Raw genomic sequence first — 14,356 nt, 5'->3', positions numbered from 1 at the left:
ATCCACAAAACACATCCTAGTCATAGAATCATAGAATATCAGGGTTGGAAGGGACCCCAGAAGGTCATCTAGTCCAACCCCCTGCTCGAAGCAGGACCAATTCCCAGTTAGATCATCCCAGCCAGTCATCTCCAGGAGTTCAACCAGCATGAGACAGGCCCCAGGAAAATCACGACACTGGCTTGGAAATCGTGCATTTTAAAAATAATACACTTTGGTTTCTTGGTATATTCCTTCCCAGTTTCAAAGCTAGTAGGTCACACGCACTTTCTGGTTTCAATGCTTTCTCCACAGCCACGAGGGCTAGCAATGTGCATTTCCTCTTCACTGAAAGGTGGGCTCCTCCCACATTCACCTGGCTCCGGAAGCTGGGGCCTGAAGACCAAATACTGCGAGAATCGCGATAAAATGAAAAGAGCCAGTAACACTGTGAGCACGCACCCCCCTCCCATCGGAGTGCAGGCTGCTCCTTTAAAAACCGCCACGATCCCCTCGCTGGAATAAAGGCAACACAAATAACTTTTTGAAAACGAAAACGTTCCTTTTGGAAACTAGCAATGGTTCATGTTTGGCGAGACGGGGTCCTAGCTGCAGAGGCTCTGGCTCCCTAGTAGGTGGAGCGCAGCGTCCAGCAAGCACTGCTCTTGGAATCACAGCATGGCTGAGGAAAAGGAGACTTGGGCTGAACAGGGGGACGCTGTGGAGATGCAGAATAGGGCACAAGGTGCTCCCACCCCCGTCTGACAGCTGCGAGGGGTCTCCTTCGGGTGGGGGAGGTGGGGTCAGTGTCAGGCCTTGGCTAGCAGGGGGCATCCTGCCACCATCACCCCAGCCTGGAAACTGGAAACCACAGACAAGCCTCCATTTTGCATGGTACCAGTGACTGCAGGCAGTACAGCCCTGTGGGGTGGATCCATGTGCGGCAGACAATACACATGGCTCCTGTAGAATTCAGACACACATGGGGAGCCGGGCTAGAACCCCAGACCTTCGGCTCCAAGCCCTTGACCCCTAGAGAGTCACTCCAGCTAACACTGGCTATAGGTCCCTTATCCTGTCTGTGAGCCCAGCCACTGGAGGCCGACATCACTCACAAAGCCAGGACTTCCCACAGCCAGGTTGGATTGTGCCAGCGTCCCCATCTCGGATGCCCCATGGGACACGCTACGGCAGGCTCAGCTGATGGCCATCCCACTCAACCACATGGCAAATTCCTATCCCTGACCCAAGGGCCAGGCCAGCACACCTCCTCTAGCAGGCTGAGGCTCCTGGGACGAGCAGGGCTCATCCTCGCAGTGCAGGGCATCACACATATCTGTGAGACTGAGAACTCAGCACACGTCTGACACCAGGGACAGACTCACAGCCTGTCAGGCGCTGCTAACCGCAGGCGAAAACAGTGGGTGCCGCAGAACCCCGAAAAGCCAAGAGGACAGTCCCTGTCACTGCTGAGCCCATCAGCCTGACTCTCCGTCACACTCACCTTGTGCAACACCTTCCAGGCCGTGCAGGGTAAAGCCAACAATACAAACTCGGGTGCAGGGACTGAACCTTTGCAGCTATTGCATGAGCCACAGGCCAAGAACTTACAGGCAGGAATTAGCCAGTCAATTCATCTGGGGGAATCACATGTAGCTCACGGGGGACTCAAGAAGGGAACACAGCGCAAGCGTCACCCAGCAGCACTCGCCTGCACACCTGCTGGCCACAGCCCGGACCTGATCCAAAGATGGGAAGAGCAGCATTGCAGCTTTGTTACTCCAGGACGCTGCACTTGGCCCATTCTCCCTCCCCACCACACGCAGGCATGTGCCCTTGTGCGCACCGCATGAGCGGGAGTTACGGGACAGGGCCTTTTATCTAAGACAACGAGGGGAAAAAAATACTGCTTGCAAGATCTTCAATGATCAAAGCACAGCTAAACTTATGTCACTTAGCACCTGTATCTTTCTCTCTTGGAGGGTTTCAGCTAAGCATTAGTCTCTCACACACACACACAAAGTATAATTTCATGCTAAAATGGCATCAAGAAAACTGCACATAAGAAAGAAACAAGGTACTGTCTTCCAGAGAGAGCACAGCATGGGTGTCTCCTCTGTAACAAGCTGCAACAACTCTGAGAATAGACGGGCTGCTGCCTCGACAGACTCCGTACTGCGGATCTGCTCCTAGCAACTGCGGGAGCCAGTGGGGAGGAGGTGGCCTGCTCTGTGTTTGGGCAGGAGGGGATCCCATAGGTCTGACCTGTGGAAAGTTCAGAGGGGCTCAGACTGGGAGGTGTTAATGGGAGATCTGGGGGATGGGAGAAGATGACTCACCATGAGGAAGGTCAGAGGTCAGGTGAGGCATGACATAGCTCCGGATTAGCTCCCACTGAAAGTCGTCGTCCTCCCGTTGACTGTACTCACACTGGTTTAAATCCACATCTTCCTCGAAGGTGCAGCCGGCTGCCGTGGGGAGAGGGGGAGAGAGAGAGAGAGAGAGTCAGTGCCATGGGAAATGCAGCAAGCTTGGCCGCAACGGGACAGCAGCAAAAGTGCCAACGGGCCCAGGTGAGAGAAAGGAAAAAACTTCATGCCTGGCTGAAACTACCTGCCAGCCCCCCTCTCAGATGGCATGAGGCAGGCAGACCCCCCAGGGCAGGGCTACGGTAGGAGAACTGACACTTCCTCACCCTGACAGGACTTGACTTCTAACCCTAGACATAACAGCAGGCTGACGTGCGAATCTCCACTCCCCGGACTTCACAGGGCAGGTCTTGCAGCTAATACTACACACAGATCCCAACATGCGTGCGTGCGCACACACACACACACACACACACACACCCCCCCCTCCCCAGCAGACACAGACCTACACACACACACGGATCCCAACACAACACAAACACCTCAGCGGACAGAGGCCTCCCCTCTTTCTAAAGCCACCTTCTCCCCTTTAAGCTCCCCACAAGCAAGCCCAGAATAATGCCCATCGTTCCCTAGCCCAGTCCCACGTCTGAAGGGGACCTGGGGCTGACAGGGGCACTGAGAAGATTATTCAGAAGGCAGCAGCTGGAAAACCTGGATCATTTAAGCTTTGCATTGGTGGCACTGAGCCTGCCTTGCCCTCCTACAGGCCCTGAAATGAGACACCGTGCAGAAAGATGGATTTTTAAATGGAGATAGCCAGGTTATTTCTTGTCCCCATAGCAGCGGAACTACAGGGCCAGGGAGGGAGGCGGCACAGAGCTGGGCAAGGCCCCAGTGGTAAGGTCAGCTCTCCTGTTCACACCCAGGCAGGGATCAATCAGGATGGACGCTGCTCCAGCCCTCCAGCATCCTCCAGAGCAGCTATCCTCCATCAGGAGAGGAGGGGCAGGGAATACAGGATATGCACACATACAGGATGTAGGCAGCTACTCCTCCTATGGGGGCTTATTCTAATGCAGACCATAGGGGGACCCCATGTGGCGAGGCGAGGCAGCCCAGGCCACGTTAGGGTAAAGCATTACACCAGAACTAACACAGGTGATCGGCACCTGGCTTGGCCTACCCTTCAGTCCCTAGCACACATTCAGACCCAGTCCTCATCAGCTGCGATGGGGCCCCATCCCTCTTGCCTGCAAGGAAGCACCAACAAGGATGATGCAGCTAAACTCAGAGCCTGGCATTGCTGTTTGTCCCCAGGGAGCTGCCAGTGGTTTTCGGGGACGATATTTAAGCTGTTCTATCCCGGACACGTGCAGTTCAGAGGGGAATAAAGTGATGGTTATGAGGAGTCTGTTTTAAATGCAGCATAAAACGGCAGCCGGGTGACCAGAAAGCAACAGACACGGAATGAGACGTTTAGTACCAAATACAGCCAGGATGAAACACAGACATGGGAATGGCAGTCTTCGGGGGCAGACGGGGTCATGATCCCCTTGCTGATTGGTTATGTTTCATATCTAATCAACCAGCCTTAGAAAATAATGAACCGCCTGTGAGGCTGGAAGGGAAGGCAGGTTGCATGCCTGGTGAACCCCTGCCAGCTTTGGGAACAAAGACACCTCTTGGACCCACGTTCTGCATCGCGCAGCTGTATGATCACTGCAGTTCACACATGGGGAGGAATGTAGAGACAGCACCGATCACGTTTGGATCCAGAGCAGGTTTGGGTCCACACCTGCAGCAGAGTTCCAAGATGCTGAGATTATCTGGGAGCAGTTTGATTGGGTATTATAGACATAGGGGACAGCCACAAAATGTGGATCTGAATTCTCACCCCACTCCAAAGTTCAGGGGTAGGGTGATCAGAGCCAGTCTCAAGTGCAAACACCTCAGCTACCCGCCCACATCCCTATCGCTGCAAGGCCAGCTGTCACTCACAGCCGCTGGCCCCCAGCATTTTAAAGTGAAAGACAACAATGGTCATAATCTTATCTCAATGGAATGACGTACAGCTCCGTGCATAGCGCTAATGGGGCAGAAGGAAGGAATAGGGTTTGCCAAAAGGGTAACGTTGGCAGAAGGCAAAATGGGGGGAGGGGTCCCAAACTTCTCGAAAGGGCTTTACAGAGAGCAAAATAAAGCAGAAAAGTCAGGCTAGAAACCAGGTGTCCTGCTGCTGAACACTGAACACTGCACCCCACTGGCTCCCTCGACTGCAGAGCGGGGAAAGGCACTTGACTGAGCATAGCTAATGCCAGCAAGCCTGGTTAGAAAATGCCCAGAAACACCGGCGCATACGCAAGGTAAACCAGCTTTGTGATTCCGTCTGATATAGCCGAGCGCAGTCCCTAGCCTCCCACCCCCCTCCAGCCTGCAGAAGGATGGCGCTCTGATGTCTCATCCTATGAATACTTCCCCCATGGCCGGGACCCGGGGTGCTTTTATGTTCAGTCATCTGTGCACCAGCCAAACCAAAAAAGGAGCTGGGGATTTGATTTTGTACAGCATGTAACTGGTACAGCTTGGCTTGTTAAACACTGACCTATTGTTCCATTAAAGCCACAGATTAGACGCAGGCTAAGGCTTCGGTAATAATTAATACCGACCCCCTGGGCTGAGCAGAGCAGCCCATTAAGAAACCCCTGAGCAAGCACAAAGAACAAAGGCAAATACCCCATAAATAGGCCGGTGTTCAGGCTCTGCCCAGCCCTTTTTATTATTTCATTCGCTTTTTCCTATTTTTCCACAAATTACATCAGCCAGTTCTCACCGGGGCTCAGGAATCTGTGCTCAGTCAATTAGCAGCTTCACTAGGGCCTAGCATGGAAATTGCTACCCAGGCAAGTACCAGGATGGCTCTACAGCCTGTGGGACATGCGGGCCAGAGCACGGGGCTTGGCACCACTAATGCCCCGGAGTGGATTTCCCTACTCCTTAAGCAGGGAGCAGTGGGTTCACAACCACAGGCCCGGCCTGCCCCCACATGCAGACAGGGAGCAGCCCCTTCCAGCCAAGAGCCTATTGATGGGTGCTGGCTGCTGTGTGCGCGCTTTGTGTGTGCACACATGCTGCTCTTCCCACACACGCCAGTGAGCATGGTGGTATGCTCATTCCACCACATGCCAGCACCCCAGCGCCCACACAGCTCGCCCCTGGCACTCACAGACAAGGGCACTCCCCTCAAACAGGCACCCATGAGCCCCACACCTCACATGCATATACACGGCCCCTCAATACTCACTCACACGCTATCCCCCAACACACACAGATGCACCGACACCCCAACTCCTTGAGGCGCAGTCTCCCCTATACAAAGGTAGCTCCGACCACCCACACATACACACCTCTGCACCCAGTTGAACTCCACCTCTCTGTGCGCCGTGGTGGGTGGCTGGATACTCAGCAGCAGCTGGGCTGCAGCAGCTCCAAAACCAGCCTGGGTATGCCCAGGGCCCTGAGCTATTCCTCCAACTCCACCACAGAGAACAACTCGTGTCGATCCACCCTGAACCAGCCTTTGCCAAAGGCCACCACAAGGCTCTGCCAAAGTTCCCATCCCACCGGCTAACTAGACGCTCCACCACAGAGGTGGCTTGGTCCAGTGAGCAGGGCCCCAGACTAGGACTTGGGAGATCTGGGGCTACTCTCAGCTCTGCCACTATCCAACTTGGGCAAGTCCTGTCCCCTCTCTGTACCTCAGTTTCCTCTCCCAGCCTCTCTCTAGTTAGATTGGTAACTCCTGGGGGAGGGGCGGCTTTCCACTCTTTGTACCTAACCTCAGTGTAACTGGCAGAGAATCTTAGAACTGGAAGGGACCTCAAGAGGTCAACTAGACCAGTCCCCTGCACTTATGGCAGAACTAAGTATTATCTAGACTATCCCTGACAGGTGTTTGTCTAACCTGCTCTTAAAAATCTCCAATGATGGAGATTCCACCACCTCCCCTAGGCAATTTATTCCAGTGGTTACCCACCCTGACAGGAAGTTTTTCCTAATGTCCAACCTTGCTGCAATTTAAGCCCATTGCTTCTTGGCCTATCCTCAGAGGTTAACAAGAACAATTCTTCTCCCTCCTTCTTGTAACCACCTTTTATGTACTTGAAAACTGTTATCGTGTCCCCTCTCTGTCTTCTCTTCTCCAGACTAAACAAACCCAGTTTTTTCCCCTCTTCCCTCAGAGGTCATGTTTTGGTTGCTCTTCTCTGGACTTTCTCCAACTTGTCCGCATCCTTCCTGACATGTGGTGTCCAGAACTGGACACAATACTCCAGTTGAGGCCTAATCAGCGCAGAGTTGAGCAGAAGATTTACTTCTCATGTCTTGCTTACAACACTCCTGCTAATACTAATGGCATACTAATGGTATAATTCATTTACATCCATGTCTAAACCAATGTAGAAAGCCAGTACAAAAGGCTTTGTGGTGTAAGATCGGCTATCTGCAGTTGAGTTAAACCTGGTCTCAGCTGACTTAAGATAAACAAAATCTTCCCTCATAGGACTAGGGAAGACAATGTGGACGAGAAGCTGGATATGAGTCAGCAGTGTGCCCTTGTTGCCAAGAAGGCCAATGGCATTTTGGGATGTATAAGTAGGGGCATAGCGAGCAGATTGAGGGACGTGATTGTCCCACTCTATTCGACATTGGTGAGGCCTCATCTGGAGTACTGTGTCCAGTTTTGGGCCCCATACTACAAGAAGGATGTGGATAAATTGGAAAGAGTCCAGCGAAGGGCAACAAAAATGATTAGGGGACTGGAACACGTGACTTATGAGGAGAGGCTGAGGGAACTGGGATTGTTTAGTCTGCGGAAGAGAAGAACGAGGCAGGATTTGATAGCTGCTTTCAACTACCTGAGAGGTGGTTCCAGAGAGGATGGTTCTAGACTATTCTCAGTGGTAGAAGAGGACAGGACAAGGAGTAATGGTCTCAAGTTGCAGTGGGGGAGGTTTAGATTGGATATTAGGAAAAACTTCTTCACTAGGAGGGTGGTGAAACACTGGAATGCGTTGCCTAGGAAGGTGCTGGAATCTCCTTCCTTAGAAGTTTTTAAGGTCAGGCTTGACAAAGCCCTGGCTGGGATGATTTAATTGGGGATTGGTCCTACTTTTGAGCAGGGGGTTGGACTAGATGACCTCCTGAGGTCCCTTCCAACCCTGATATTCTATGATTCTATGAGGCCTAGTGGCTAGGACACTGGGCTACGAGTCAGGAGATTTGGGTTCTAGTCCAGGCTCTGGCCTGATGGGCGACCCGGGGCAAGTCAGTATAATAAGGAAAACCACACTGGATTGCCTTGCCAGGAAGAGGAGTGCTCCCTGCCCCCTATGCAGCAGGGGGCCCTGAACTGCAGGATCACACTCCTGTTAGACACAAATTCCCCTGCAGTCAGGCTCCTCCAACCGCAGGGAGCAAGGAGGGCTCCATGGACCCAGAGCAGACACAGTTGTGTTGCACACAGGTCTCCCCAAGGCCACCAAAAGGCTCTGTCCCACCCAGTGCTGCTGGATCTGCACCCACCCAAAGGCAAAGCAATATTCAGTGCTGACAAATGGACAGGGTGCCTGCCTGCACCCACAGCTCATTTAATACAAGAAATGAACAGAAAGTGGGTCCCAGTGCGCTGGAGTGGGTGCCTGCCACATGGGCAGGCTGCTGTCCACACCTCCCACCTGATTTAAGGGCCTGGCTAAAGGGGTGAGGCAGCACACGCATCAGCACATTAATCCAGCTGGCAGTTCTTTGAAGCTACACCAGGCTCTCCCCTTGTGCCAGCCAATACAGGAATAATAAAAGAATCACTTTTTTAAATGCATGAGTGCAACATTGATTAGTCTCCTTAAAATGCCTGGGTATGTGTCATCCCAAAAGACCCCCCAAAGCAGTTTCTAAATAGCACGCAGTACATACGAGGAATGGCTTCGCCTGCCACTACAATGCAGCCACCTTAGGGGTGTAGCATGGCAGCTGCTTAAACAACCCACAGCAACATTGTCCCCACCAGTTTAGGGCAGGAAGTGAAGATGGGACTATAGTCCAGGGAAACTTCCAGGAGGGATTTATTGGGAATTGCATGACATCAGGATACCTAATTCAGGCCTTGATTTCCCCTACAGGACCATGGTGTCTCAGCACTCACCAGGGTCTCAGCTTCACATCCCACCCAAAAGCCAGTACCTCCAGGTGCACAGAGCCTGCCTACCAGGAGTAATACAGAGGCAGTAATGGCACCTGCTGGGTGACCAACAGCAAGCTGAGTTTTCATGGCAGTTCTCTCGTCGCATCCAGGCCAAAGCAGGCCCTGCTTCACTTACAAGAACAAACGCGAGCACAGCCACAAACGAGGGGCCGGGGCCACAGGGAGAGGAAAGGGTTGACGGTGCGTGCACTGCTTACTCCCCAGAGTTCCTCCCCGCACTCTCAAAAGCGAGCTCAGCCTCCGATGAGACGGACACACTTAGTGCAGTTTGGCTTAGAAAGGAAAGGGGGAGGAGGAGCCGTGAGAGAAGCAGATAAAATATCAGCATGCTGGAGCGAGGCAGCCGCCCCCTCATTCGTGAAGCTGAGCACGGACTGAAGCTTGGTGAGGGTACAAAATACTGAAATCCCGTTCCCCAAACACACGCATTCCCAAGGGGATTAGAAGTGGAAATACTTTGGGAGGAGGTGCAGGCTTTTCTTTGATGTTTCCAGCCGCATTTTACACCCACTAGGGGTTCAGAGAAGGGCCAGGAAGATGCAGAGTTACCAGGACTAATCCCAGTTCTGGAAGGGATTAAACCTTGTGCTCAAGGTTTAAACCCATCTCTGCTAGCGACCACAATTCAACCCATGGGAGGGTGGGACAGATTACCCCACAGCTGTTATGGTAGCATTCTTCTTACACCTGCCTCTGACACATCTTCTGCTGGCCACCATCAGAGACAGGACAGTGGGTCGCGTGGCCAGTCTGGCAGTTCCAGGCCATCCCATTTTGGAGTGATTCCCCACCGAGGCTCAAGCTTTATGTTGTTTGCCTGTTAGGAACATCAGCATGAGATGCACAAAGAGGTCGTTTGAAGAACCACTGAAATACAAACACAGCCCTCCCACAGCTGAACTCCACGGCCAGCCAGCTGCCCTTCTCCGCGTGAGCGGCAGCAGGTAGCTTTGTTATGCTCGCAAGTTTTTATCAAAACATTTATTTAAAAACAGGTTGTTACAAGAACTAGAGCCAAGGTGCCAGACACAGGTGCAGTCTGGAGGATGAAACTCACGACTTCATGTAACGGAATGCGGCTGCAATAGGTGCACCAGGTTTGGCGTGCCCTCTAGTGGCAATTCTGATTATAGTACTACTTGGAACAGGAACTTGCCCGCTAATCAATGCTAACTAGAATCCTTAAAGGAAATTTGGGGTGGGCGGTGTTTGGAGATTGAATTGGAGGCCTCAATGCCTCCATCTTCCCTACAAAAATCCTGCATCTGAACACATTATTGCCATCCCCACGTGTTAAAAATAAAAGCACGAATCAGGAGCCCACAAGTTATGAGATTTGCTTAAAACCATCAGATTACAAAAATACCTAGGTGCTGGCTGTACAAAAAGAACAAAAAGACAATCCCCGCCCCAAGGTTTTTCCAGTCTAAGCATCAATTGAAAGAAATAAAGAACAGTGAAATCTAAGTTACTTTGCAGTTTATGTTGGTGACTGTGGACAGGTAGAACCATTTCTTTGACTATTTGTCAGAATCAACCTTCCCCACTCTTCTCCCCACTGCAACAGTTTTCAAGCTTAACTGTGGTGTATCCTGCATCCAGCCAGGTACTAGACCCTACAAGCGTTTTCAGATCTTCCCGCTTTTACTGCACCAGCTTGAGAGCAACTAAGAAATTATCTAAAAAAGAAAAGGAGGACTTGTGGCACCTTAGAGACTAACAAATTTATTTGAGCATAAGCTTTCGTGAGCTACAGATCACTTCATCGGATGCATTCAGTGGAAATTATCTGTAAGACTTTGCACCCAAGTTATACTGTGGGAACTGGTGATGTCACATAAGAACGGCCATACTGGGCCAAACCAATGTTCCATCTAGCCCGGTATCCTGCTTTCCCACGGTGCCAGATGCTTCAGAGGGAATGAACAGAACAGGACAATTTATCGAGTGATCCATCCCCTGTCATCCAGTCCCAGCTTCCAGCAGCCAGAGATTTAGGGAAGCCCACAGCATGGGACTGCATCCCTGACCATCTTGGCTAACTGCCATGGATGGATCCATCCTCCAGGAACTTATCTAATTCTTTTTTGAACCCAGTTATACTTTTGGCCTTCACAGTGTCCTTTGGCAAAGAGTTCCACAGGTTGACTGTGTTGTGTGAAGAAATACTTTACAGCCAAAGCTATGCAGGAAATAGCAGCTGGGGCATAACGAGGAGGAGGAGAAGAGTTTTCAGGTGGGATAACACACACTTGCCTGTCCCAATACGTGTTTCCCTATTTAGTGCCCTTACAAAGGGGGCACATTTGCAGCCCAGCCAGTAAATTAGCACAGGGCAATGCCTGGGGAGCCAGGTTCTGCAGGGTAACTGAGACCAGAATCTGGCCCACCGCATTCTGAACATTTTAACAGTCTGGGATTTACGCTCTTTCAGGGCTTGTTCTAGAGAACAGGCAGGAGGGGCATGAAAATATAAAATGCAGATAAGGGCAGGTTCTGCCACTTTCTCCCACTGCCCCCATTCTGCTTTTAACCCCATGTGTGTTTTGTTAATGCACCAAAGGTAGAAAATGAACACAGCTCTCGCACTGGGCCTTGCCAGGAGATGGATTTGCATGTAAGCAGCTCTGGGAAGGCAGCACTTTGGAGAGAAGCTCTTAATGAGTTTTCTGTGTATCCCCGGGGCGCTGCACCACAGCATGCCTGGGCCACCACCCACCCGAGGGCACTTCCACCACACAGAGACGGCGGACGCTGGCAGACACCATCTCGAAGGGCAGATTCCCATTGCCTGCCCTTGTTCACCGTCCCTCCAGCACCACTATGTTAGATGCTGCCTCATTTTCCTGTTATGAGACAATGGGGAATGTCGCCTTCTTCTAACACTGAACAAGGAGCTCTGGGATATCAGGATTATCCCTAAGGCTAATGGCCCTGCTTCAATGTAGAGCTTCTACTTAGAACCTTCCCCAGGCCTCCCCTCCCCTGGCTTGCTGGTACAGTTTTAAAGGAAAAATACATAGCCAGTAGATTCTGCTCATTAGCAAAACTGATGTCATCTGAAGGTTGCCAACAGGCGGAAGACAGGCTTGCAGGGCTGCAGCCCGGGAAGACAGCGCTGGGATGTGCACAGTACCTCTCCCTGGAGTCCTGGAAGCCTGTGGCTAGGCAGGGAGGCTGCGGGCCTAATCAACGCTAACTAGAATCCTTAAAACCTCCACAGGGAGGTTTGTGAGGCTTCAACCAGGGAAAGTGCATGAAAAAGTTGTCAATAAGCAGTGTTGAAGTCAGTGGGGTGGGATTCCAGCAAAACGTTTCTATTACTGGGAAGTTGTTAATATCAGGATTGCTGTTAACCAGCAACAGCTGTAAACACACACACACACACACACACGTGTCCCCTCTTGCTCCACATTTCCAAGCCCCCAGACCCTTTCCCTCCTCCTCTCCCGACTCCAGAGCGCTTGTTCGCTATTTTCTTTTACTCCGGACAGAAGCCCGTGCTCAGACCCTTGGCCAGCACTGTACAGGAACGGAGTTCGAGTCTCCCAGCGCGCCAAGCTGCAATGATGGGGAGGGCAAATTCCATGCTGGCTACACCACTTTCCATGGGTCAATGCCACCTTCCTGCTCCCTAGGGGTAACCGCTTTTCCCTGGGGCTGCCCTGACCGCTAAGACAGACTAGGAAGCTGCTGCACCTACGGGAAGCCGCAAACCTCCTCTGAATTCTCTGATTAAATCTAGCTGCTCCTCTGAGCAGTATTAACGGTGGGGACAGCACGCCGCAGTGTCTACATCATGCCGTCAAAGCTCAGGAGCCAGGCCCTGAAAACCAAGCGATTAAGAAGAAAAAAACCCTCATGATTTTTAAGCCACAAGACCCCAAGCCTTCTGGTTCCTGAGCCTTTCTGGGCCACGCTTTCAAAGTTTTGCGCTGCAACCATGCGGGCTAAACCAACTTTTTCTTTTTTAATGAAAGTTGCTGTAAATCACATGAGTCCAAGCACGGGGGCTTTGGGAAAACCATCAAGACTCACAATAAAGAGAGCCAAAGCTGGCAACCCTGAAAAGCAAAAGAGAGAAACAAAAAGAATGAGAAAAAAAAAAGGGGAACCCCCCGAAAGCAGATGAAAGAAAGAACTATTAAGTATGAAGAGGAAACCCACTGCCAGCAGGGTCCTTGCTGTACCCCCCTGCATCCCCAGCGGAGTTTGGCTCCTTCATCCTGTCTTAGCAAAGGGAAACCTGGGCACGGAAGGTAATTTAAATTAACAGCAGTCAGCACAGAACCACTCGACAAGCAGAGGACCAGACTGGAGGAGGGGCCGTTGGAAAAGAACAGCCGCCCGCCCTGCCTGTGGGGTCAGAGCCCAGGCTCGGTGCTTGGTTTTCCCAAAAGGGGGGGAAGTTTTATGACAGCTCCCTGCAGAGCCCAAGCAGCGCTGGTTGGCAAGTAGCATGCCATGCCTCTCACCTCTGGGGTGCCAGTTTCCCACCAGCTTGGGGCAGTGGAGACCAAAGCTTGTTACCACCTTACAGCTGTTTGATGACCTTTGTGAAATGAGTCTGCTGAGTCTCAGCCCATGTCCCCATCTCAAAAGCCACCGCACACCTGGCAGATTAGGTGAATTAACAGGGCTTTTCCCTCCTAGCTTTGCAGGGAGAAAGAATGGCCTAGTGATTAATGCACCAGACTGTGCTGCAGAAAATGAACATTCAGTTCCCCGCTCTACCACAGACTCCTTGCGAAATTTCGCACAAGACTTTCTGTACCTCAGTTTCCCCACTGCAAAAATAGTGATTGCAGGCTTTGCCTGCCTCCTGTGAGGCAGCATTCTTTCCTCTCTCCAAGATGCTTGGTTATTTGTTTGGGCTCCCCAAGAGGACCATCACCTCTGCCAGTTGCTTCTGAAGATACAGAAGCTGCTATTAGCCAAATCGAAACATTTTCACATCCTTGCCTAGAAACTGCTTACCTCTGATCAAGAAATTGCCAGTGAAAGCCTGTCATTCCATCTAATATGTTGCCATAATGAAACAATTTTTGCTAGTCACCAGCGGAAGCTTAAAATGCAATTATGTGGAATGGATATTTCGCCAGCTAATACACAGCTGTCCGAGCCAATCAATCTCCCCTCCTTGGACAGGTTGATTGTTATTGCTCTTTATGCGTGGGCCTGTTCTCTCTTCCTCTCCCCCGATCTATAGCTGAAATGAAGCTAGGCTGGGTGGGATGCTCCGTATTGCCAACAAATTTGTACATAAATGCACACGGCCTTGAAAACAGCTTCCCTGGTAGACAGCATGAGAGATACAGCAGCCTGCTGCACTTTGGTGCTTGGCCATTAACTCTTACACAGCTGCTGGAATGGAAAGTGGTTAAAAAAAACCCAGCTAATTGTTTGTACTACAGTAGCAAGTAAGGCCACCACAAATTAAATCAGGGCCCCATTGTGCTAAGCGCTGTACGTGCATATAGTAAGAGACAGTCGCTACCCAAAGGGGGGGGGGGGGAGAGATAGCTCAGTGGTTTGAGCATTGGCCTGTTAAACCCAGGATTGTGAGTTCAATCCTTGAGAGGGCCCATTTAGGGATCTGGGGCAAAAATTGGGGATTAGTCCTGCTTTGAGCAGGGGTTTGGACTAGATGACCTCCTGAAGTCCCTTCCAGCCCTGATATTCTATGAAAAGGGTTCACAGTGTAAACAGACAGCAGTGGACAAAGAGGGAAACCAAGACACTGAAA

General features: G+C 51.3%; 1 protein-coding gene across 8 annotated transcripts in view; it reads right to left on the bottom strand.

Moving 5' to 3' along the window:
- The window catches only part of PTPRU (protein tyrosine phosphatase receptor type U), a 324,255-nt gene that overhangs the window by 212,179 nt on the left and 97,720 nt on the right, over positions 1-14,356 (bottom strand). For all 8 annotated transcript variants that reach the window (XM_084652205.1, XM_084652207.1, XM_084652208.1 and 5 more), the window contains exon 2: positions 2,319-2,447. In XM_084652205.1, the coding sequence (XP_084508331.1) occupies positions 2,319-2,447 (129 nt within the window). The remainder of the gene's footprint in view (positions 1-2,318; positions 2,448-14,356) is intronic.

Source organism: Lepidochelys olivacea, assembly GCF_965140295.1.
Source record: "Lepidochelys olivacea isolate rLepOli2 genome assembly, chromosome: 19".
NCBI classification, from domain to species: Eukaryota; Metazoa; Chordata; order Testudines; family Cheloniidae; genus Lepidochelys; species Lepidochelys olivacea.
The sequence above is the reverse complement of the archived record's forward strand: the minus strand, read 5'-3'. Positions and strand labels throughout refer to the sequence as shown.